This window comes from Hydra vulgaris, chromosome 01 (genome assembly GCF_038396675.1).
Source record: "Hydra vulgaris chromosome 01, alternate assembly HydraT2T_AEP".
In the NCBI taxonomy this organism is placed as follows: domain Eukaryota; kingdom Metazoa; phylum Cnidaria; class Hydrozoa; order Anthoathecata; family Hydridae; genus Hydra; species Hydra vulgaris.
This window is the reverse complement of record NC_088920.1, coordinates 41,042,317-41,070,206: the sequence shown is the minus strand read 5'-3', so window position 1 is coordinate 41,070,206 and position 27,890 is coordinate 41,042,317. Positions and strand designations below refer to the sequence as shown.

At 27.3% G+C, this 27,890-nt stretch overlaps 1 protein-coding gene across 1 annotated transcript in view; it reads left to right on the top strand.

The window, feature by feature from the left end:
- The first annotated feature begins 393 nt into the window (after positions 1-393).
- Positions 394-27,890, top strand: part of LOC101237644 (uncharacterized) — a 66,920-nt gene continuing 39,423 nt past the window's right edge. Inside the window, exons 1-2 of the mRNA XM_065786725.1 lie at positions 394-538; positions 14,514-14,816. Coding sequence (XP_065642797.1) covers positions 486-538; positions 14,514-14,816 — 356 coding nt within the window. The 5' untranslated portion in view covers positions 394-485. The remainder of the gene's footprint in view (positions 539-14,513; positions 14,817-27,890) is intronic.

Sequence of the window (27,890 nt, the reverse complement as noted above, 5' to 3'; positions counted from 1 at the left end):
TTTGCAATTTTAAAATATTGCTTAACAGTATGCTAGAAGATAGTATGGTAAGTTATTAGAATTATTAACAGTCCCGTAGCAACCGGGGGGGGGGGGAACTACGGGACTGTTAATAATTTTTCAAATAAATCATTTTGAAGAAATCGACTGAAAAATTACTAAAAAAAAAAGTCCTTAAAACTATTTCGGGGTAGTACTACCCTCCCCCCCCCCCACAAATACACACACACACCCCACCCTTCAATATAATTTTCATTCCAACGGGCCTGATTAAAACTATATAATAATTATATTGTCTTAACCAATTATTGGTTAACAATTACATGGCAGTCATACGGAATTTTTTCTGAACGGTCAATTACTAATACCGTTACATTAATTGATTTTTTTAAAGAATACCTCAATTGCATTTTATAATGCTGCCTTTAAGTAGCGTCTCATAGTTACGAGCAGGAGGTGTACTGAAGCGTACGAATATATAGCAAATGGTTTCTAAAACTCAGTATTTTTCAGTCTCACACAGAATATTTAAACGTCTGTTAGTTAATTTTTTTAACATTTCTTTAATTATAAATGAAAAGTAGGTTTATCTATGTTTTTATTTTAAAGATATATTTGATAATCAATAAATATAGTTTATTATTATATTTATTATATTATTATATTTATATATGTAATATTTATTATATTATTATTATTATTATTATATATAAATATATATATATATATATATTTTTAATATATATTTATTTAGCTCATTTAAATGCTATTTAAAATCACAATAAAAATCACAATAAAGAGAGTTCAGATTCCGCGAAACTACTATTTACAAACATCCCTTTTCTTTTATGTGTTTCACAACTAACTTCTTGAATGCTTTCTTGTCTAGCAACTTTAATTCATTTGGTAATTTATTGTTTAATTTTATACAATTGCAAAGGATTGACTTTTGTCCACTTTTCTTGTTTTGAATTTTTAAGTGATACTTTGCTGCATTTCTTGTGAAATAATTATGCATCTAACTGTTTATTTTACAAAATTCTTGAAAAGCATCCATTTTCTGTAATTGAATTGTGTTGTGTATAATGTCAATACTTTCACTTGAATATTTTCTTTTACAGATAGCCAGTCTAATCGAACCAACATGTCTTTACTATGTATGAACCAGTCACATTTCAAGATCGTTCTCATAGCTTTGTTTTGTAATTTCTGATGTATTTTTATATCATTTATACTTGCATCTAAGAATAATAAAACACAATATTGAAAATGAGGTGCAATAAATGTATTAAAAATTAATGTTTTTGTCCACCTATTCAGATATTTAGCAACTCTGGTAAAATACCCAGTAATCTTAGCAATTTTATCTGCAATATCTTTAATATGTTCAGAAAAATTCAACATATTGTCAATTTTAATACCCAGGTATTTGACACATTCACTGAATTTAACTCTTTCATTTTCCAAAATGGTATATATGTTAGGATATTTTTCTTCGTAATTATTACCTTCAATGCAAACTAATGTGTCATCTGGAAAGAGGTTGATGTTTACATATCTGGTACAACTGTTAATATCATTCATGTATATTATGAATAACAGGGGTCCTAGCACTGACCCCTGAGGCACACCAATGTCACAGAGTAGTTCCGATGATAACTGATCGCCAATTCTTACTCTTTAAGTTCTTCCTGTTAAGTAATTTTCAATCCATTGTAGAACAACGCCTCCCACTTTATAACACTTTAATTTTTCAAACAATACTTTCCTATTGATGGTTTCAAATGCTCTCTTTAAGTCTAACATAACTACAATGACGAACATGTCATCATCAATTGCAATATACATATATACAGGGCGTTAGCCAGAAATAAATTTTAAACCACGTTTTTGCCATATATTGAGGATTTTTATTGTTTTTGTTCTAGAAAATAATGGGAATTTTCTAGAAAAGGTCCTAAAAAACTAAAAGAAAAAAATTCATTGACTTTTGGGAATTTTAAGCCCATTGGGAATTCAGCGTTATACACGGCACCATTGAACTAGCTAACACCCTGATATATATATATATATATATATATATATATATATATATATATATATATATATATATATATATATATATATAATATATATATATATATATACATATATATATATATATATATATGTATATATATATAAATATATATATATATATATATATATATATATATATATATATATATATATATATATATATATATATATACATAATATTATGATTTGTTTTTTTAATTTTACTTTTAATTTGTGTAGCCTTCTTTTGATAATATTTGTTCACAATTTTCAAATTATAAATTTTCTGATGCTGCATGCTTATTAGAATAATGCCCCCCAAGTTTTTGCGCTATAAATTCTTTGAACTTTAAATTATATTTTACAAACCGTATGGTTTGGGATTATTTTTGACTTAAATATACATTAGATTATCTGATGTATGCTTACTTGTACTAAGTACAAGTAAAAATACACTAATAATAGATGGTGCTAAGCACAAGCTACTTTGAACCACCCAGGTACCCCTCTAAAGTATTACAGATACTTTTAAAAGCAAGAATGCTATATGTTTAATAATTACCCCAGTGGTGTCTGAAATAGTTACAAGGTATTTTTTTCCAAAAAATCTTTAGCACTGAATCTAAATTAATTTAAGAACTGTTAGAAGTTATGCCATGGAACAAAATTAGGAAGACATTGGATTCATTGAGGACAAAAATGAATGAAAATGGTATGACTTAACTCTAACATTTATTACTTCTTGCATTAAAAGTAAGAGTTAATAACTTTAATTTTATACACTTATATAGGCAAAAACCTTGCGAAAAAAAAAATGTTTTGCAATATCTCTTTTAAAAAAAGATTTAACTGCAGTTCTTTTTTTGTTAGTTTTCTACTTTTGATACTTAGAAGGTTAGTTAATAAGTTTATAATTTTTTAATGCCATTTTTTAAGATTTATTTGAAGACACTGTATTAATAATAATACTTAAGTTTAGGTAACATAAAAACATAAAAATTTTTGCTGAATAACTCAATGTTATATTAATAATAATAATAATAATAATTATAGTAATACTAATAATAATGATAACAATAATAACAATATTAATAACATCAACAACATTAATATATATATATATATATATATATATATATATATATATATATATATATATATATATATATATATATATATATATATATATATATATATATATATATTAGGGTGGCCATTTAATTAACTTTTTTTTTAATGTCTGCTCCTACCCTCTAAATGTGTTCTATATAATAAAATAATACCGGCATTTTCAAAATATTTGAAAAAAAATTTTTTAGGGGTAGATCTTTAAACATCAGTTGGATCCCTGTAATAATCAAAACAAAAGTTCTTCAAAAGTATATCATGTTGGATCTCAAAAGAAGAAAATTTATATAAAATTTTAAGAAATAATTATCATTTTATAAAAAAAAAATTATAATGCAAATTTTTTGTAAAAATGCATATTTTTAATTTTAATTTTAAAACTTAAAATTAAAAATGTATATATTATTTATTTTTACATTAAATATGTAAAAATATATTTTTAAAGTTTTTATATAATTTTGCTTCTTTTGAGACCCAGCATGATATACATTTAATTCCAGTATTATATATATATAATATGTAGTATAATATATAGTATAATATATATATATTTATATATATATATATATATATATATATATATATATATTTATATATATATTTATATATATATATATATATATATATATATATATATATATATATATATATATATATATATATATATATATATTTCCGAAAGGTCATTCGTGACATCATCAGTTTAAAATAACCAATATAAAAGTTTTCAATATATAGGTTACAAAGTAATTAAAAATTGCTGTTAAAAAAACAACCTATTTATAATACAAAGTTAAAATAAAAAATATAATAAAAAAGAAATAATAAAAGTACAATCAGATTTGTAGTTAACATTCATTACACAAAAGGTATTGTACAATAAATGACAGGATGTTAGTATAAGTTAGATTAGAATCCAGAATGGTAAAACATTCTGCAGTTGCTTTATTAAAACAATCAATGTTGGATTTAATATGTTGAAATATATGTGATTTTTTATCTTCCTTAAAATGTTCATCAATAGATTGAGGAATGTGTCGGACAGTTCCCCCTATGTAACAAACATTACAGTTTGCACAATTAAATTTATAAACAATGTTAGATTTTAAATTTCTAGTAATAATTTCTTTTAATAAAAAAAACTGTTGAATTTTAGCAGAAGTAAATGCCAATTTTATAATAAATTTCTCTTTGCAAAACAGTTTTATTAAAATTAAACAAACAAGTTTAGAGTTAAATAAACAAGTTAGGCACATAGATATTGAATTGTTCTAATCTAACTTATATTAACATCCTGTCCTTTATTGTACAATCCTTTTGTGTAATGAATGTTGACTTTAAATTTGATTGTATTTTTATTATTTCTTTTGTATTTTATTTTTTATTTTAATTTTGTATTATAAATAGGTTTTTTTTTAACAGCAATTTTTAATGGATTTTCAATTACTTTGTAACCTATATATTAAAAAAATTTATATTGGCCATTTTAAACTGATGATGAACTTTGTAAGTTTGAAACATGTATTTCAAACTAAAAAGTGTTTTTTTTATTTCACTAAAATAATACATATATATATATATATATATATATATATATATATATATATATATATATATATATATATATATATATATATATATATATATATATATGTCATACTACTGATTTAGGTGAGAATTGTGATGTCATACTAAAATAGCCTGTTGCCGGGGGCTTCAGTACATACATCGACTGACAAATAGCCTGAAAAGAATGCTGCCCCATGCCAAACCCTCAGTCGATGTAGCAGCACTCACAGTAGAGTGCTGCTAAATCGACTGAGGGTTTGGCATGGGGCAGCATTCTTTTCATTCATTATTCTTCGCTTTTTCCTTCTTTTTCTGAAAAACCTGTATCGATTTAGATAAGTAAAAAAAGTGAGCAAGTGCTTATGTAAATATCCTATAGTAAATATATATATATATATATATATATATATATATATATATATATATATATATATATATATATATATATATATATATATATATATATATATATATATATATATATATATATATATATATATATATATATATATATATATATAAATGAATCTGATCATTTCCATTTTTGGATTCAATCTGTTATGTTATTTTGTTAAAGCAATATGTAGTAGATATGACTTGTAAGTCAATAGAATATAAAAAGAAATTTCCCAAGGTTTCCACAAGTGTTTCCACACGTTTCCACAAGTGTTTCCACGAGGTTTCGATGTTGCTTACCATAATTTAAGTAAACTAAGACTAAACTTTCCTGTCAGGCTTTCTGATCTTAAAACAACATTTACATGTGTAAATGAACAGTTTTCAGTGGGTCAGCGCGTAAGTTTTTCAGAAACATAATCATGAAACTAAATTCTGGTAAATATATACGAAAGCTCATCAGAATATAACATGCTAATTGAGTTTGTAAAAATTTGATACTTCTAATATATATACATAAATATATATATATATATATATATATATATATATATATATATATATATATATATATATATATATATATATATATATATATATATATATATATATATATATATATATATATATATACACATATACATATATAAATGTTTATTAGTAGTAATGAGGCAATTGCTGGAGCTATTAAACAGTATACTGAGTACTATCTATGCTTTGAGTCAAGTTCTTTTACAAATTTAAAAATGGCAAAGGACCAAAAACTATAAAACACAAAAAACCATCATCACCAAGTTCTCTAAACCTATCATTCACTAATATTTGTGGTCTTCGAAGTAACTTTTCTTTTGTTACGTCTTATCTCTTGCAAAGTTCCCCAGACCTATTTGCTCTTTGTGAGACTAATTTGAGTTCAGCTGTCTCATCCTGTGATCTTAGTGTCGATGGTTAACTTCCTTTAATTTGTAAAGACTCCAATAGTCACATGCTTGGCCTGGGCATTTACATTCGTAAGAATTAACCCATTTGTTGTGAAACTAGGTTTGAATCCACAGACTATTCTTTTAAGTGCTTTCGTTTAGCACCACTTCACTCTATTGCCTTTCTCTTTGTTCTATATTGCTCTCCTTCATCTCAAGGCTGCACTATTTTTGATGTTATTTCTGATCATATTGACCAAGCCCTCTCTCTTTATCCCTCAGCCAATATTGTTGTTGTCGGTGACTTAAATGCTCATCACACTGAATGGCTTGGCTCTAGTGTCAGTGACTCTGCAGGCATTAAAGCCCACAGCTTTTGCCTTTCTCAATCCCTAACTCAAATAGTCAACTTTCCAACTCGCTTTCCAGACAACTGGAATCATTGACCTTCTCTACTTGACATATGTCGTGTTTCTGATCCTAATCAGTGCTCAGTTTCTCCACATTCACCCTTATGTGCTTCTGATCACAGTTTAATCTCTCTAAAACTAATATCTCATTCTTCTTCATCATCTGAATCCCCCTATAATCGTTCCTCTTACAACTACAGTAAAGCTGACTGGGATTCTTTTCATGATATTCTTTGTGATGGCCCTTGGGTAGAAATCTTTTGTCTTTCTGTCGAAAAATGTGCTTCTTACATAACTTTGTGGATTCATGCTGGCATGGAATCTTTTGTTCCCTCTCGACGATTCCAGGTCAAGCCTCGCTCTCCTACATAGTTTTCCTCATATTGTGCTGCTGCGATTGCCAATCGAAACCATTGCTTCCATATCTATCAGCAAAACAATTCTCCAGAAAACAGATGTCTGTTTATTACTGCTAGAAACCATTGTAAGATGGTTTTGTCTAATGCCAAAGCCCGCTATTCTCAGGTTATGAAATCTCGTGTTTCATCACAAAAATTAGGCTCTCATGACTTCAGGAGAATCTTTAATAGTATCAATAATAAGGGCAAATCTATTATTCCACCACTCTTGTATGGTTCAGAATTTGTCACCACACCTAAAGACAAAGTTGAATTGTTTGCTAAGAATTTTTCATCAATATCATCTTTTAATTCCACTAGCTGCGTTCTACCTGACATACCTGATGCGTTCTGCCAACAAAAAGGTTGTACCATTGCTTGACATTCTTATCACTGCAGCTTCTGTATCTAAAGTGATTTCCTGCTTAGACTCTTCTACAGCTTGTGGCCCGGACAACATACCTGTTGTAGTCTTGCAAAAGAGTTCTCCGGATCTTTCGTCTATACTTTCAAAACTATTCAACAAGTGTTTATCAGATTCTTGTTTTCCAGCTTGCTAGAAAGTGTCATCTGTTATCCCTACTTTCAAAAATTCTGGAGAGCAATCTGATTCGTCTAACTACCGTCCCATTAGTCTTCTTCCTATCATAAGCAAGGTTTTTGAATCTTTAATTAATAAACACTTAATCTCTCTTCTTGAATTTAATAACTTACTTTCTGATCATCAATATGGATTTTGATCTTCTTGTTCTATAACTGATTTGCGAACAATAATAACCAATAGGTTTTATCGTGCATTAGATAAAAGGGGAGAGGTTAAGGCCATTGCTCTTGACATTTCAAAAGTTTTTGATAAAGTTTGACATGCTGGTCTTCTCCATAAGCTTTCTTTTTACGGTGTATCTGGTAACATCTTTAAGATTATTGAGCCCTTCCTTTCCAATCATAGTATAAAAGTTGTCCTGGATGGACAGCATTTTTCTTCTTATTCTGTAACTTCAGGGGTTCCTCAAGGTTTTATCCTTTGCCCTATACTCTTTTTAATTACTTTAACGATCTTCCAGATATTCTCACATCTAAGGTGGCATTGTTTGCTGATGATACTACCATTTATTCTTGTCATGATAAGAAGCCAACGCTCTCTGATTGCATGGAGGGGGCATTTGAGCTTGAAAAGGAACTTACTTCTGCTACAGCATAGGGCTCACAGTGGCTGGTGAACTTCAATTCAGATAAAACTCAATTTTTTTCAGCCAATTGTTATTGCAATAATTTAGATCTTCCTATATTTATGAATGGTAATGTACTCGATGTGCCATCTACTCTTCATCCTTTTGGATTAACTCTTACTTCCGATCTTTCTTGGAAACCATATATCAAATCTGTTGCAAAATTAGCATCTGCTTAAGTTGCATCTCTTTATCGAGCTCAACACTCTCTTACTCTGGATTCTATTATCTATAAATACTGTTGCCATATCTGGGGCGGATCTTCTAATGATGCCCTTTCTCGTTTAGACAAGGTACAAAAATGCATCGTAAATATAGTTGGACCTACTCTTGCAGCCAACCTCTAACCATTATCACATTGTCTATTGTTGCTTCTCTTTATCTTTTCTACTAATACTATAATGGGCACTGCTTTAAAGAGCTAGCATCTGTTGTGCCATCTACTAAAGTTCATTCTCGTATAACTTATCATTTAATTAAGTCTCATCCTTTTTCTGTGACTGTTCTTAATTGCTCCAAAAACTCTAATTCGTCTAGTTTTTTTCCTCAAAACATCAGTTCTTTGGAATTCGCTTCCTTCATCTTGTTTTCCTGGTTCATCTATATTGCAATCCTTAAGTTGTCTGTCAATCATTTTCTTGCTCTACAATCTTCATCTTTTCTCTTCCAGTAATTTCCAACTCTAATTAGTGGTTGCTTGCAGCCTTGTTAGAATCGAAGATGTTTAAATTATATATGTATATATTTATATATATATATATATATATATATATATATATATATATATATATACATATATATATATATATATATATATATATTTATATATATATATATATACATATATGTATATATATATATATACATATATACATATATATATATATATATATATATATATATATATATATATGTATATATATATATATATGTATATATATATGTGTATATATATATATGTATATATTTATATATTATATATATATATATGTATATATATATCTATATGTATATATGTATATGTATATATATATATATATATATATATATACATACATAAAATATATATATATATATATATATATATATATATATATATATATATATATATATATAATGTATATATGTATATAATATATGTTAAAAGATAAAATAAATAAAAAAGACGAGCATGTTTTACAAAACCATGATGTTTATGATAAAATCAAGATAAACGGGTCTTGTGAATGTTTTTTTACTTTAAAAGATCTCAAAGAAAATTTTGTCAATACCCCTATAGTATGACTTTTGAATCCAGCAAAGAATGAGATAGGAAGAATAAGCAAAATTATTTTATCAAAAATTACCAATGAACTTTAAAGAAAGTTATTTATTAACCAATTGGCAAAGCACTTTAAATGTCACTGATTGGTTTTTGAAAGTTAAGGGTATCAAAAACTAAAAATTTGTAAATATCTTTACAAATTTTTAGTTTTCGATATCAATTATTTTTATCCTTCAATAAGTGAAAAATGCTTAACAATGCAATCAACTTTGCCAATCTAATAATAAATCTAATAATAAATACTGAATACAAAACATTAATGAGACATGCAAAAAAATCTTTACTTTTTAACAACGAAGATGCGTGGATTAAAGAAAATAGGTGATCTTTGATGTTATAATGGGCCCTTACGATGATGCTGAAGCATGTAAGTTCGTAGGAATTTTTTTTTTATCTTAATTTTGTAGCAGTTGATTTTGGTCTATATCGTGATAACGGGCTAGCGATGTGAAAATAGTTAACTATCTCAACGTGACATTTGACATTTTCAACCATACCGTAAATGCGACAATAAGCTGAATTATATTCACTCTGATTCAAACCACCTAGTATTATCAAAGACTCCTTCGCACTGTTAAATTGAGATTATCTGCCACATCAGTAAATGAATCTGTTTTTTATAATGCTATCCCACCTTACGAAGAAGCTTTAAAAAAGTGTGGCTATAATTGTAAGCTGAAATACCAATCTCAAGTTACCTTGAATAAAAACAAAAATTGAAATCGAAAAGTCATTTGGTACAACGCTCCATTTAGTCAGAATGTGGAAACAAAAATAGGCAGTTGTTTACTTGCATTAATTGACCTGCACTTTCCAGTAAACCATAAACTTCACAAAATATTTAACAGAAATTTAATCCAAGTTAGTTATAGCTGTATGCAAAACGTAAAGTCTATATTTAGTTCACATAACCACAAGATTTTACACAGTGATACAAATTTGAATGCAAGAACTTGCAACTGCATTACAAGACTGCTTGCCCATTGAGCAATCAGTGTTTATTAAGTAATATTATTCATCAGGCTACTGTGATTGATGAAAATCCTAATCCTGAAGAAAAAGATATTTCGGTAACATCGAGACACCATTCAAACTTAGATACGCAAATCATTTAAAATCTTTTAATGCTGTGAAATACAGAAATGATAGTGAGCTTTTTAAGGAGAAAGCATAAAGCACACAATAAAGTGGAAAATTATAAAACGCTGTAAACCCATTAAAACAACATCCAAAATTTGTAACCTCTGCCTTCATGAGAAATTTATAATTTTATATCACAAAGAAAACAACTTGCTCAATAAAATGTTAAGTGTGACATTCCAGCAAATTTCTACTGTCCTCTTTTGATACCGGAAACTAAATAGTTACACCTTTTATTACATTAGAAGATGTTCTACTGTAATTTTTAATTCATTTATAAAAGAGTTTGTTTTTAAACGCTTTTTTGTAACGGTTTTTTTATGTAGTTAATAGCTGATGATTGCCGTGTATGGCACGAAACTTAAAGTACTATTAATAATGTTGTTTTTCATTTAAACAAAATTTAAATATTTGACGCTCTTATAGTAATATTAAGCACTGTTTTATGTTCGAGAGTTTTTGCATTATTTTAATATAATTTAATGCATAAACAACCAATCAATATATATATATATATATATATATATATATATATATATATATATATATATATATATATATATATATATATATATATATATATATATATATATATATATATATATATATATATATATATATGTATATATATATATATATATATGTATATATATATATATATATATATATATATACACTGCGGCCATTTTCTATAGACGCATGTAGAATTTAGCAGATTTACAGTGTTACAGTTGTAATAAAATTGTTCTAACAGTACTTTTGAATAAGTTTATGTGAGTGAACAATGATCTATTATGCATCTAATTATCAATTGTCTTGATTGTATTAAAATAATTAAATTTTTAATTTTCACGTGGCAATTTTCTATAGACGCACTAAAGTTTTTACGAGTTTTGATGAGCAATTTTCTATAGACGCACTAAAGTTTTTACGAGTTTTGTTGCAAATTTCTTATATTCTGTAGTATTTTTTATTTTGTGAGTTGAAATTAAGTTGAACTTAACCAAATGCCGAAAGGAAAGGTCCTTACCGATATTATAAAAAGTTCCAAATCGAGAAATTGCTAGAAGATTGAAGAGATCAGATCACGTTATCCGTAATTTCTTGAAAAATCCAACAGATTATGCAACAATCAAGAGGAAACCAAAGAAATCTAGGGTTTCAGACAGTGAAAAACACAGAATTGATCGACTCGCATCAAATTCATCAAAAAGTTTGAAAACAATTAAGTCAGATTTGGGTTTAAATGTTTGCAAGGAGACGATTAGAAAAGTTCTTAAAGACATCCCACACATTGTACGATCAAAAATGAATAAAACACCAAATTTGAAGGTCATTCACAAACAGAAATGGACGGAATTCGTCTGCGAAAACATGGCATGCGATTGGGAACAAGTAAGAAATTTTAGATTAAATTCTCATGAATACGTAAGATGTCTAAATAGCTGAATTTTTTTGTTTTCAATACCAGGTGATTTTTTCGGACAAGAAAAAGTTTAATCTTAATGGGCCTGATGGTTTTAGTGGCTACTGGCGTGATTTGAGGAAAGAACCCCAATATTTTTCGACAAAGAATTTTGGTGGTGGATCTTTGATGGTTTGGCTTGGGTTTTGTGCAACAGGAAAGTTAAATTTAGCATTTACATCTTGCAAAATGTAAAGTTCTGAATACATTGATGTGCTAAAATTATGTTCGATTCCATTTAAAAATAAATATCGAAGCAAAAAGTTTGTTTTTCAACAAAACAACGCCAGCATTCACTCTAGTAACGAGACTAAAGCTTGGTTTAAAGCTAAAAAATTGAGCAAATGTGGTGAACTGCTCGCAGTCCAGATTTAAATCCTGTTGAAAACATCTGGGGAATCATTGTAAGATGTATCTATGCTGACCAGAAGCAATATAACTCTGCGGCAGAGCTAAAAGTAGCGGTATCAGAATGCTGGGAGGATATGGAGCCAAAAGTGCTGGAAAACTTGGTTGAAAGTATGCCAAAACGAATTTATCAAGTAATTGAGCGCAAAGGAGGTCCAATCAAGTACTAAAAATGTGATAAAAACATTTTTTGGATAGTTTTGTTAAAAAATGTGAACTGCCTCTATAGAAAATAGTCAGCTATCTTTTGAACTTAATTCATTTATGATTGACCTCTTTTCAAATTTAATATTATTTTTTGATAATTTTCATTGTTTTTTGATACTTTATTTATAATTTATTGAAATACACTATAAAAATAAAGTTAAGTACGTTTTTAAGACATAATCCACATGCGTCTATAGAAAATGGTCGCAGTGTGTATATATATATATATATATATATATATATATATATATATATATATATATATATATATATATATATATATATATATATATATATACATATATATATATATATATATATATATATATATATATATATATATATATATATATATATATATATATATATATATATATATATATATATATATATATATGGCCCTCGGAATTAAGGTCGGCATTTGGCAATCCTTACCTAACTGCCAACCTCAAAGTGTTTGAGGTCGGCAAAAATTTCCAACCTGGTTTCTATGTTTGATGGTAAGACCTTTGTATCAATTTTTTTTTTCCGACCTAATGCCGACTTCTAAAAGATTGAGGTCGACAAATTATTGCCAAAAAAAGTCCATTTTTATGGACTTTTTTTATGATAATTTTTTTTAGTATGTTTTTTGTAAAATAACAATTACTTTTGGAATTTATGTATTATTTTGCTTTGTTTGAGACCCAACATGACATATATTTGAAAAACTTTTTTTTTAATGATATTAGAGACCCATTAAATGTTCAAGGTTTTTGGGGCACCCTTAGAAATATCTTTTTATTCAAAAAAATTTAAATCTCCTATTATTTTATTATATAGAACACTTTTTGTGGGTAAAAGCAGACTCTCTGAAAAAAAATCGATTTTGAAGACCACACTAATTTTGTAAAGTACCTGTTATCAAATTCACTATTTGAATTTGTGTAACTTTTTTTGTAGCGTTAATCCATAAACCTCTGAATTTTTTAACATTATTTGTATATATATATTTTTTCCCTCAGTATTCCTTTCTCAGATGCCCAGTAAAATTCAATGACTGGCTGCTCAGGACAGTTCTGTGGATTAGCATCTTTTGGAATGACATTGACTCTATTTTTCTTTTATCAGTCCATTACTTTTTTAGAATAGTGGATCAATGCTAGAGTTGGCCAAAATAAAGTTGGTCATTTATATTTTTTAATAAGAGGGAGAAGTTGTTTTTCCAAGCATTCAGTCTATTAGATAAAAAAAGGCATAAAGCTGGTAATCAGAAGTTTTCTGCCTACTTCCAAAGCTTTAGTCTAGGATGTCTTTTACAAAACAGTAGCTGCATGCAGTTCAAATTTTTTTTGTGTAATTTACCTTCCCAAGGCTAATAAGGCCACTACAGGTGAGGAGGCTACTTGTGGTTATAACCCTCTTTCAACTCTATAACTCTGAAACACGAACCGTGACGAACAAGGCATAGAGAAACAAGTTGAGTGCGGTACTATTAGGGGCGTGGTATCTGCCAAAGCTGAGTATTTTTATTGAGAAACTCTAGCTTTTACTCAATTAAGAGTCTACAAGACATCAATACTTATAACAAGTTATACTGGATTACATTTTACTAGTAGCGAGGTGATCACGATGATTTTATCCTGACTGATCTGAGTTCAACTATAAAAACAAACATTAATTAGTCAAATAAAAAGTTATAAAGCTATAATAAAAAATTTGTTGCAACAAAAGTGTAAATTGTATTAAATAATACTTAAATATGAGTTTAATATTGAAATGTGTTATTTAATATGCGTGCATGTGTATTTGTAAGCAGTATTAGATTTTAGGTGATATGAAGTTTTTATTGATATTATTCATACTTTTTATTTTCTTATAGATGTTTTAAGAATTATATCATCACTGAAGCAGTGAAATCAATATGGGTTGGAACAATATTTGGAATGTTTTCTCTTATAACTCCTTTTGCAATAGCATGGTTAAATCCATTATATTTTTCAAGCCAGAATGCTTATCCAAGTGGTGCAGATGTTTATTTTTATGTTAACAAAGCTCTGTATTTAAAGGATGCTATAACAAATCAAACAAGCTTTTTAAATGATTATAAGTCTTTAGAAAACCAAATTTATACAGAACCTATTCCAAGTTTATTTACTGCTCTTGCAATGATTATATTTAATCGGTAAATATTAGTTTACTACTTTCTTAATATTGTATTATTGGTCAAATGTTGGTTCATGTTTGTTATTTTTTGTAGATCAACTAAACTAAAGATTCATAAAATAAAAAATAATTTGAGCTTTAAAAGAGAAACAAAGTTTTTAAATTTTATCTATAATTTATCGTAAATGATTTCAGGTTCAATAACAATCAGTAAAATAATATTGATACCTAATAATATTAACTGATACTTTTAATGAGCTAATGACTTTGATGTTTTTTACTGAGTGTTTTCATACAATTTATATATAACTTAAAGTTATTACAATATAACTTTATGCTATTTGTAACTTTTAATTAGAATCAGTCTGTGGAAATTAATGATTTACAAAAAACAAACCTTTTGTAGTTAGTGTCTATGAAGGTAAGGATACTTTTATCACCATTTTCAAGTAAACATTTCTCCTTACCTAACAATATGCATAGCATGGTATGAATAATTAATAAATCTTCACCTTCAGTGGAACTAGGAGAATATTTTTCTAGCAAATTTTTTACCTAATATTGTGAAATAGGATTTTGTTGCAATATTAGATTTAAAATAAATATTATTTTTATTTTATTTAAACAAAATTGTAGAAAAAGGAAGCTTTTAATACAATAGATTATTCTACTATAAAAAGTTGGAATGCATAAATGTTTTTTAACATAAAGATTCTTTTCTATAACAGCTTGCAACTTTTGATGACTGGTGAAATTTAATCTAAACATAACTCAGTTGTCTCAGTTTCTGTCTACTGTGAATAATTATTGCAATATTGTTGATATTAATAACATTCCTCTTACTGAATCGTCTTCTTTATGTCTTACTATTTTTCACTACTGGCCTCTCATGAAAGTCATATTTCTTTTTTGTTGCAAAGTTAGCAACTGCCAAGATTACCTCTCTTTGTCATGTTGAGCATTTTCTTACTCGTAATTCTCTATTTATAAATTTCTTATCCTTATTTATATGAAATACTGTTGTCATATTTGCTGTTGCCATATTTAGGTCAATTCTATTAATAATGAAATGCATTGTAAATATATTTAGACCTGATCTACATGCCAAACTTCTGACCCATTGTTGTAAAATAATATCTCTCTTTTTTCTTCCTAGAAGTACCTTGAACTATGTTTATTTTATTTTTGAATTGCATATAGCTAGAAGAGATTAAATTTATGTTTTTTGTTAAATACAAAGCTAAAGATATAAAAAAACAAGTTGTTATCTTATTGAATACTTAAACTATAATAATTATTAGCAAAAAAATAAAATTAGTAATAAACTATAAAAAATTATTAGTAATAAAATGCAAGTTTCAATACTGTTATTAATAATAATAATGTTGTTAAGACCTCAATATGTGACTGATAAATAATGTTAAAAGACATTAACCACTTGTGCGACCAGTCATATATATATATATATATATATATATATATATATATATATATATATATATATATATATATATATATATATATATATATAATATATATATATATATATATATATATATATATATATGTATATATATATGTATATATATATATATATGTATATATATATATATATATATATATATATATATATACATATATATATATATATACATATCTATATATATATATATATGTATATATATATATATACATATATATATATATATATATATATATATATATAATATATATATATATATATATATATCAGCGCTCGAAATAATTATTTAACGGTTGCTGATCAAGATTGATCGGCTGAAATAAAAAAAATTAAAAACCAGACGATCAAATCATTTTTTAGACAATTAGTTTTTTATTAAATTTTACTAAAATTTAAAATGCATTTTTTTTTTACTTTACATAATCAAATTGTTTTTGCCATTTTAACATTAATAATTTTGTTAGAATTTAAATAAATCGTTTGTTTTGCTGAGTTTATTTTTTAATTTAAATGAATGTTTTTTTTGCCATGAAAAGAATTTTAAATGTTGGTATCTCAAGTATAAATAAAACATTGCCGTTTTTATTTTAATTATTTTGCTTTGAATTTAATTTAACATTGGTTTTGCCATATTTATTTTAATGATTTTATATATATTCTATAATTAAATAATTTATTTATAGAATATAAATAAATTATTTTATTTAAGATTAAAATAAAACTTTGCCTTTTTTTTTTTTAAAGTATAAATTTAAAGATGTTCGTTTTTTTTTAAAAAAAGATAAATTTAAAGATAAATTTAAAAAAAAGTAATAATTTAAAGATGTTCATCTTTTTTAAAATTTAAAGATGTTCATTTAAAATAAATATTTGTTTTTACTCTTTTTATTTTAATTATTTTATTTAGAAAATAAATAAAATATTTGTTTTGCCTTTTTTTTTTTATTAAGAATTAAAATAAAGTTGCCTTTTTTTTTTTTAATTTCTTATTTATAATTTAAGTTGTTTGTTATTAAATAAAAATGAATTAAATTAAAGAAATAAATAATTTTAATATAGTTTTAATGTTAATTTAATATTTTTAACTTTCTGTATTTCAAATGTTTTTCTATTAATTATTATTAAAGTTTGACGAGTAATTACAGCCGATCAAATTTGATCAGCCAGATTTAATTTTAGGAACAAAAGAGCTAAAAGCCTTTTTGTATGGATTCAGTACTTCAGTCAAGTTATTAAAGTCGTTTTCGATGTACAGTTGGTCTGTAAACCAATGGTTTGCCCAGCCATATGATATAAATCAACATACTATCTGCAGAACTGTCCTTGTTGAAGGAATTAAAATGAAGGCAAGAATTGCTAGTATAGCTCTGGAATTCCACCTCGCATTGCCGATGTTTGACAATTGTGTTTTACTTCCAAGTTCTTTATCCATCACCAAACTGAGGATTCTATCTAATACATGGTGTTGACATTTGATAAACTGAGGTTTGTTGATGCGTTTCTCTGTGAACATTCGTTGCAATATTACAGCAACACCATTCTTTTTTCCAGTGTTAATGCTGGTAGCATCTGTAACAATCATCTGTATTGAATTCCATAAGTGAAATTCATCGAGGACTTTAGAAATTCCTTAAGCAATAGTTCCCCTGCAATCTACCAAGCCCAGGACATCTAATTTGATTTCTCTTCTTTCATTTTTAGAGACAACCACTTGATAATTGATTCTGTTGATTTGCTTGCCATCAATGTTTAAAACAACTTTCCATATGCAACTTTTTAATCATTTCTTTTTTTCAGCTTGCCTCTGATTGTTGACTTGTAAATAGCTGACTGACATGGAGTTGGGATGTCAATGCCTTCATGAGCCAAATTCTTGCATATGTTAACAGCTTTGTTTGTTGATACTCTTGTGTAGGTCACCAAGTTGACTGCAATTTTGCTTTTATGATGTTTTCTGCTCGGTAGTTGTAGGAGTAGTCTCATCTTCTTCTTCATCATCGTTTTCATATTCACTGTCGTCAGACTCAGAGTCAGAATCACTTAAACCAGGATAGTAAGAAGATGAGTTGGATGACCTATTAGAAAGTTTTTGTCTTTTAGAGGGATGGATTGTTTCTTTACTGGCCGCTTAGCCTGTAGAGTATCCCACTGTTCCTTTGCTTTCCACTTGGATATGGTACAATCGCTTGTCCTCGGAAGATAACCATGTTCCATCCACTTTAGTAATATCAAAAATTTCATCAAGGGGTTCGTTGCTTCCCCGCTTGACACATTCATCATAAAATTTCAGTATTTTAACAAGCTTTGCTTGTATAGCTTGATCAGATGTATGAGGAAAATTCAGTTTATTCTTCCACAATTTGGTGACTTCTTTGGAAAATTCTACTATTTGCTCCTTTCTTCCTTTGATTTTTGGTCCAAGGAAATGGTAGCGTCCAATAATTTGCTTTTGGAGAAGCATTCTGCACTTTTCTTCCAATGAATATTCTTCCAAAGGGACCATTCTTCTTTTATGAGTCTTCAAATTTTACCAGATTATTAGTTCAGACATCCTTGTTCTTCTGAATGCTACTATAAAATTAAATAAGCAGCTATATATACACAGTCTAAATTGTTCTAGAATATTCTAAATTGTTCCAGAATGTTCTAAATTGTTCTAGAATATTTTTAATTGTTCCAGAATGTTCTAAATTTTCCCAAATGTTTGAAATTGTTCTAGAATATTTTTAATTGTTCCAAAATGTTCTAAATTGTTCCAGAATGTTCTAAAGTTGTCTAAAATATTCTGGAATTTTCCAGATGTTCTAAAGTTCTTAACACTTCTAATCTATACAAGTTTTGAATGATTTTCAGCAAAGCCACACATATTAGTAGTATCAGTAACACGATTAAATAAATGACGATTCATAAATTTAATTGCGGGGTGACCTTTTTTTTACAACCTAGAGGAATTGAACATGTTTTCAATATTTTCTAACAAAAGTTCATCGTTTTGTGTGTGTGTGTGTGTGTGTGTGTGTGTGTGTGTGTGTGTGTGTGTGTGCGCGTGTGTGTGTGTATAATAAGGGTGTCCCAGAAACAAACTTTTTTTTCCTTAGGATACCTCTCAAGTTTTTCCCATACTCTGAAGTCTTTGGAGGTTAAAATCAACAGGAAAAAAAATCAGTAGTCAAAAAGTGATATAAAGCTTGACAAAATTGAATTTTTTAAAAAAAATTGTATTAAAAAATATAATAAAATTTGGGATTCGTTAGTGAGGAAATTATTTTATTAATATTATTTTTTATTACTATTAAACTTATTGGTTATATTTAAGTTGAATAATAATATTATCTGATGTTTTTTATAAGCAAGTTTATTTTTGAAACAGGTTCGGGTATGCTTATGCATAAAATGTATTACTTACAAATGTTTATAAACATGCCTAAACTTCCAATATATATATATTTTTGTTTCGCACAAAAAAAACAAAAACATAATAACTTTATTTAATCATTTTCATGCTTCAAATAAGCACAAAACATGTGTAATTTAGAGTTAGGCTCAACAATATACTTGTCTTTTGCTTGTTTTATTTTTAACAAAATCTGAACCTTGATATGTTTATAAGCATTATACATATTAAAAAAAGCATGCAAACTTAAGTCCCTTTTGGTCAACGAAAAAGGTAAATTTAATTACTCAGTTTAGTCACCCAAGTTTGAAATTTTTGAGATAATGAAATGAATAATAAATGAATAATAATGATAAATGAATGTATGTTGTATAATTTAATGTTTTATAGTATTTTCTAAAATAGGTAGTCTTCGCTAGAAAGCCTTAAATAAAGGAGGAAAAAAAAAGATACAGACTAACTCCAGAAGGCTATTGTTTCTTCTAAAGTATCCTATCAATCAGTTGCACATAAACCAACTCCCAAGCATTGGAAATGTACTTAGATAAATGCAGTTTGTCAAATATCCAAGGTCTTTGAAGTTTAAATTTACTAAGCCTACATAGCAACAAGGCAGAGGATATTCAGTTTTTTTTTAGACCAGAAAGAGGATAGAAAAATGTATCTTACAACAGAGGTAGAAAGAAAGTTTTTCAAAGAGCTTGAAATATCTGTTAAAAAAAGATCAGTTGCAGAGAATAAAGAACATAAAAAACACATAAGTAGAGAAAGAAAAAAAGAAATAGGACCTGGCTCTAAGTGAGGTTTCTTTAGATTCTGATACTGGTTTCTCTGCATCAGACTCAGAAGCTCTATTTTTTCACAGATGAATATTCTGTCTATTAATTAATTTAAAATTCTGATTCTACAGTAAAAGCCAAGGTAAACAAATGATGGTTATAAAATACAAAGTTGGTTTAATTAATTTTGAGTGAACTAAATTAAAGTTCAATTAGAGAAAAAATATCATTATTATTTATTATTTTGATAATGATAAATATTAGTCTTGAGAATCTGGTGGATTGAACTTCTGTAGTATCTGCTTGGTGTAGGATTAGGATCCGACCTCAAACTGCGATCATTGCAGCAATATGCAATAAATCAGGCATGAATCTTGAAAATATATCTCCAAAAGCTCTGTTCATCGAAAGATTTTCAAGAAGATTAAAGATCTAGGTAAGAATTATTGGTAGAAAAAAAAGCTAAGAAAATAAACATTTAATTACTTAAGTGATAAAGTTATTTTGATTATTAGGAGACCAGATAAGACAAGATTTAATGGAAACTGTAAGGGGAAAAAGACTTGTCCCGCACTTCTACAGCAAAAAGATCAAAGAAATTGAGGAGAATTTATTTATAAGGTTCATGCATGGCAGATGCTCTATACCTGCTGACCCTGAGAAGGTAGTCCATGCAATGAAGAAGAAAAGAAGATGGTAAAGACAGCAGCATTATTTGTTTCTATATGCTATAGACCCCGGTTCTTAAAAGACTATATGACAAACAAGTCAAATGACTTAGCTGCTTTTAAGTCATCATTCGAAATAAGGGACTATTATCTAAATCTAGGACAGGCCCTTCTTATCAGCATGCTGTGGGATGCATTGTGCTTAACAGAGCAGTTAGTTATACTGATCCTAGCTAGCAATGATGTTAGCCAGAAGGTAAAGGAGATACTGGAGATATTGATCAAGTGTGATGTCCCCATGCTGTTTCATATGGGGAAACCAAAGTTACTGGTTATTATGAGGTCAAGGGAGCTTATTGAACTGGTAGGTAGGTTTCTGTTAGAGAAGTAGAGAAGTGATCAACGGAGATGCCAGTGAGACATTTGATTTATTTAAAATGTTTTTAAAGTTCATTTATATGTTAATAAATGCGCAGAAAGAAATATTAGACTGATCCAGGACTTTGTTGGAGGCTACAGGTTGGATGACACGAAACAGAATTTCATGCTTGTTGCCAGAGACAAAAGAAAGAAATTAGAAGGACTTGACAAAGATGCTACTCAAAAAAGTTTAATTTTTTAAACTAGGAAATATATATTTTTCTAAAGTTCCTAAAATACGTGTTTTCCTAAACGTGAGTTCCTAAAATATGTGTTTTTTTCCTAAAAATAGCAAATTTTTGAGAGGATACATATTTTTTGCTTCATAAAATCACAGATCTTTCATTGCAAAACATCAACAGATTCTCCTTAGCAAAACATTTTTCTTTACCTTAGTAAAATATCAACAGATCCTCCTTAGCAAGACATTGTTATCCCTCATTTAAGGTAGATTTTGAATTCTTATGCAATTCTTTACAAAAACAATTTTTTTTTTTTAAATTTAATATAAAAACAGAAAAAAAATGCACTCTATGATAACAATGCCTGTTTAATATAAGAAAAGTTTTAACTTTCCTTTAAACTTTTTACAAAAAATTACTTTATGCTACCATTTTTATGACTTTTTCGTATTTAACCAAATATTTTTGTTATATTTGATGCAGGTTATTTACGGTGCTTGAACTAAACTAAGTAATGAAAACCCACAGAGAAATATAAAACATTTCTATATAAAAAACTTTTTATACATAGGAGGATAAGTAATAAAAACAAAAACAAACAGATGTTCAGAATAAACACAGACTTATTTTAAGAAGAAAAAGCTTATACACAAATCATAGTCAACAGTAGTTTTATTGTTAAAGTATACAAAACAAAACAGGGCGCATAAATAACCATAAATCTTCATTAAATACAAAAGTTCAATTTACTTTAAAACAAATAAGCATATGCATAGATATATTGATATTTAAAATAAATATAAAATGACAGGAGGAATAAGATAAAGAAAAAACATTATTGCTTTTGTGTAATCATAGTTTGTAATTAATAACTGATAGGTTTTATCGTGCAATAAGATAGATGTGGAGAGGCTAAGGCTCAGGACATTTCTAAAGCCTTTTATACAGTTTTGAATCCTGGTCTTCTCCATAAGCTTTTTTCTCACAGTGTATCAGGTAACATCTTTAAGATTATTGAATCCTTCCTTACCAATTGTAGTATAAAAGTTGTCCTTGATGGACAGCACTCTTCTTCATATCCTGTAACTTCAGGGGTTCCGCAAGGTTCTATCCTTGGTCCTATACTCATTTTAAATTTACATTAACAACAGGGCTTTGGAGCTGAGGTCTGAAAATTGGTTCTGGCTCCATTAGAATTTTTGGCTCCAGCCAAAAGTTCTAATGGAGCCGGAAAACTTCTCTTGTACTTTGTCCTGCAAAGCTTCATCTTGAAAATTTTCATCACCTGAATATTCATTTCAAAGTGTGATTGCTTAAACAGGGCTTGTGATGAAGTGGCCGCGATCGTGTCGCGCTTGTGAAACACGCCAGTAAACGGTATTTTTAAACCTTCTAGGAGCGATAAACAACGCTCGCTCAGCTTATAACGAGAGTATAAAATCATGCTCGTTCAAAAGTTTGGGACAGAAAAAATAATAAGCTTTTATATGGTTTTTTTATAAAATATTTGTAATTAAGTTTTTTAGGTAGTGATAAAACTTGTTGATTTAACAGTAAAACTCTGTCTTCTTTATACTTATATCCTTATGGGAAGTACTTATATAAAATATAAGCATTACGTCACTCGCTTTCTGCACGTTTCTGTCTTGCTGTTTTGTCAGCATTTTTCCGTTTTGCACTAACATAATAAATGAACAGTTTAAAGTCATTACAGCTAATTTCAATAATTGAATGTTAACTATTTTAACCAAGTGTGCGTGGAAACACAATGTGAATATAAAAATGTCCAAATGAAATGGGAATAGAAAATTAGGAAATTTAAGAAAGTTAAGCTTCTGAATTTTTTTTTTTTTTTGTAAAAATGTCAAGTAAGATTTATTTGATTTATTGTTAATAATATTCATCATCGTTTATACCACACATCGTTTATAATAAAAATAAATTTTCATAATGGAGATTTTTTTAAATTCATTTTTGTATATAGTATAGATTTTTTATTAACTAGTATTTAAGTAACGGAATTACATACGTTATTGAAGTATACTAGAAAGTTTGTACAAGAAATAGGGAAGCGGTATTACAAGGTTGTAAAGGCTTGATACGACAAGGTGCTTTACGGTTTATCGACGGGACAAACTTTGTGACAAACCACACAATTCAAAGACATTTAGAAAAACAACAGTTAAAGGGAAAATCTGTTATTTAACTTACAACTAATAGTTTTGAAGAAGAATTTCAAATTATTCTTGTGTTTTTATCTACTAATATTTTGACAATAAAAAAAAAGCGTTATTTAAATAAGAAATTATGAAAAAATATATTTAATAATTATTGATTCATTTACAAAAAAAATTAATTATTAAAAAAATATCAAGAAATATAAAAACCGTTAATTGTAAATATTAGGTTAACAGCGTTTTAAATACATATCAAAACAATGAAAGCAAAAAATTTTAGCCACGAATATATTCTTCAATGCTATTATAAGAACTTATTAAGCACTTGCGTTTTTGTTTAGTTTCGTTTTTTTTACCATTAATAGTTTAAAAAAATAGTGATCTGGCACCAATAAAAAACAAGAAGTTGGGAAGTATAAAAAACTACATCGTTGAAGTAGCATAAATGCGCTGTTTTAGATACTACTTCAAACATTGGCGAATGAAAGTTGTATAACAAATAGAAAGCTTTTTATAAACACAGTCTTCGGCAATTTTCAAATTTCAAGATCGCTCTCCCAGCCCTTACCCCGAGCACGCATAGTTGCGCTCGATGACAACATTATAATTTTACGAGTGAGGGCTTGTGAAGAAAATCGCTAAGTGTGTTATATACACACTTAGCGATTTTCTTCACAAGCCCTGCTCTAATCATATTGGCTGCATTGTCTACACTTGCACACAATATTTTATCTTTGCTGATACCAAATCTATATAGAGTTTCTTCCACCATTTTTTTAATGCAGCAGAGTTGTGCTGTCCTTCTGTATCTATCAGTGCCAAAGTTTTAGCTTGATTTTTTCCCCCATAATAATATTGAATATTTATTCCCAAATAGTTATTTTAATGTTGAGTGGCTGCATCTATTTTCACATAAATAAATTTCTGTATTTCTTTATTATTTATAAATTTCTATATTTCTTTATTTCAGCTTTCTTTTTTTCAGCAAATTCGTTAATTAAATTGCAGACAGAATCAGTACTGAATCCAAGAGTTTTACCTAATTGGCCTGTAACCAACTGAAATCCTTCATCCGCAAATGTTTTCAACAAAACTCCGTTATTTACTACCATTATAATAATACACATTTTAAAAGTTTTAACACTAACTTGATTTATTGTTACTACAGATAGCAAAAGAATGTAGTCTGCTTTGATTTTTTAGTATTGAAATCTTGTGGATGTGATAAAAATTATTCTGAAGATTTTTTTGGCCATAAGGCTCATTTCAGATTCAACAATTTTATATTCTGATAGATGTGATTTTTCCAAATGCCGTTTCATATTGTAAATTTTTTATTTTTTTATTTACATGCCACATGAAATCACTTAATCATTTTTCTTTTCTGTAATCTTGCATGTAGCCAGTTTTGTAATTTTATCAATTTAAAAATACTTATCTAGAAACCTCTCAGGGTTGTTTGAGTTTGAAGCCATTTTTATTAAAAACTATAGATAACAAAATAAATGACAATTAACCATTATATAGCACTATAATTAACTTAATAATAGAAATAATAAAAATATAGTATAAACAAAAATCTTATCAATAATTTTAAAAGAACCTTTTTAAAGAATTTTTAAAAGAATCTTTTTATAATTTTATTTGGAACTCGTGTGTTTAAATCTTTTTTTTTAATGTTTTAACTAATTAAATATATAGAATAAAAGTTAGATAAAACTTATATTATAAACACAAGTCGCTAAAATTAGTACTTATTGGATAAATAAACCCAAGCCAATAAAATATAGTTTTATATATAATATATATAAAGTTATAAAAACAAGAAAACCATACAAAGTTAATGCCGTCATAGATACCTAGATAGAATGTTGCTAACCAATCAAAAAAACAGATATTGAATAAAATATAGCAACATTGACAAAAACAGTAAATGAAACCACTACAATGTCAAATGTCTAAAAAGCTAGCTCAGACATATTCCAAAAACAAACATATTTTTCTGTGGTAACAGCAATTATGTATTTCCAGAAACCAATTTATCCCTGAACCATATCCAGCCAACCCAGCCATACTTCAAATAACCTATGACAGATATAACATCTATACACAGGATTTATATTATCTTTTGGTTCTAAAAGCTAGCTCAGACATATTCCAGAAACAATCATATTTTCCGTGGAAACAGTAATTACGTATGTAACCATAGTTCTGTAGCGCAAGTACACACAAAAATTAAAAAATAAATAATAAATAAAAATTATTAAATAGAAAATATAAAAGATGAGATTAAGCAAAAACATTTATTTAAAACAGTTCAAAAAAAAGGTTTGGCACAAGATGTTTGAGATTATTTATGCATAAGGGTGTTTTAATGTTGTGAATATGTTTGTACCTTTAAAAAATGTTTATGTTGGTGTAAAATAAGATAGTCGTTGCTCACTAGCTAAAAAATATATAATTGAAATACCCTAATATTATATGCACATAAAAATATATACATGCATGTATACAAATATAATTATATATGTAATATATATATATATATATATATATATATATATATATATATATATATATATATATATATATATATATATATATATATATATATATATATATATATATATATGTATATATATACATTTATATGTATATATATATATTTTTTTTGAATGAAGATTATTTTTAGAGGTGCCCCAAGACCCTTGAACATATAAAGGGTCTCTAATATATATGTAAAAAAAGTTTTTCAAAAATAGTTGAAAAAAAAGGTATGATACTCAAAAAAAGCAAAATTATGTTAAAGTTTTTAAAATCATATTTGTTTTATAAAAAACTTATTAAGGAAAAAAAACTTCTTTAAAAACTTGTAAAAATGCACTTTTTTTATTTTTAGTTAAAACTTATATTGTAAATTTTTTTATGAAAAAAAATTTAATATAAGTTTTTATACAAAACAATTGTTATTTTTAAAGTTTTTACATACTTTGCTTTTTTTGAGTACAATGTTGACCTACTTTTGAAAAACTTTTGTTAGATTTATATTAGGAACCCTCTAAATGTTTAAGGGCACCTATAAATACATTTTTATTCAAAAAAAATTTAAATCTAGTGTCATTTTATTATAAAGAACACATTTAGAACTCACAAAAGGCAATTTTAAAAAATTGTTGTATATTGATGCACCCTAATATGTGTATATATAAATATATATATATATTTTATATATATATATATATATATACACTACCGTGCAAAAGTCTCCGCTCATTTGTAATATTTCAATAAAGTAACAAAAGTTTGCAAGAAAATTGCGTTTATTTTTAATTGTTTATTCAACAATGAATTAGACAGTAAATACAATACATTTTAGGATGATTTTAAATATATAAAATCAATAAAATGTTAATATACAAAGTTGTAAATGTTAAATTTTATTTTCATCAATATGAGACCCCTTGGAGCGTATAACAGCAGCACATAATCTTGGCATTCGGGCTAATAATTTATTCATGGTTTCCGCTGTTATCTCATTCCAAGCTTTTTGCAAACATTCCCATAGCATTTGCTGATTAATAAAAGATGTTTCACCTGCTTCTCTGATCTTCCGATCCAGTTCATCCCACAACTTTTCGATGGGTGATAGATCTGGTGATTGAGGAGGCCAAGTCATAATTTTGCAAACTTTTCCTCTTTCTTTTAGTTTCAAATAATTTTTGCATAATCCAGATGCATGTTTTGGATCGTTGTCCTGCTGCATGATGAATCCTTTCCCAATTATACGAATACCAGATGGAATCGCGTGCTTAACCAAAATATTATGGTACATGTGTTTATCCATGGTAGATGTGATTTTAACTAAATCTCCAGTTAACCCATTGCCAAAACATCCCCAAAGCATAATATTACCACCTCCATGTTTTACAGTACTTTGTATACATTGAGGAAGCACTCTTTCATTAGGTAAACGCCTAACATGCACGCGAT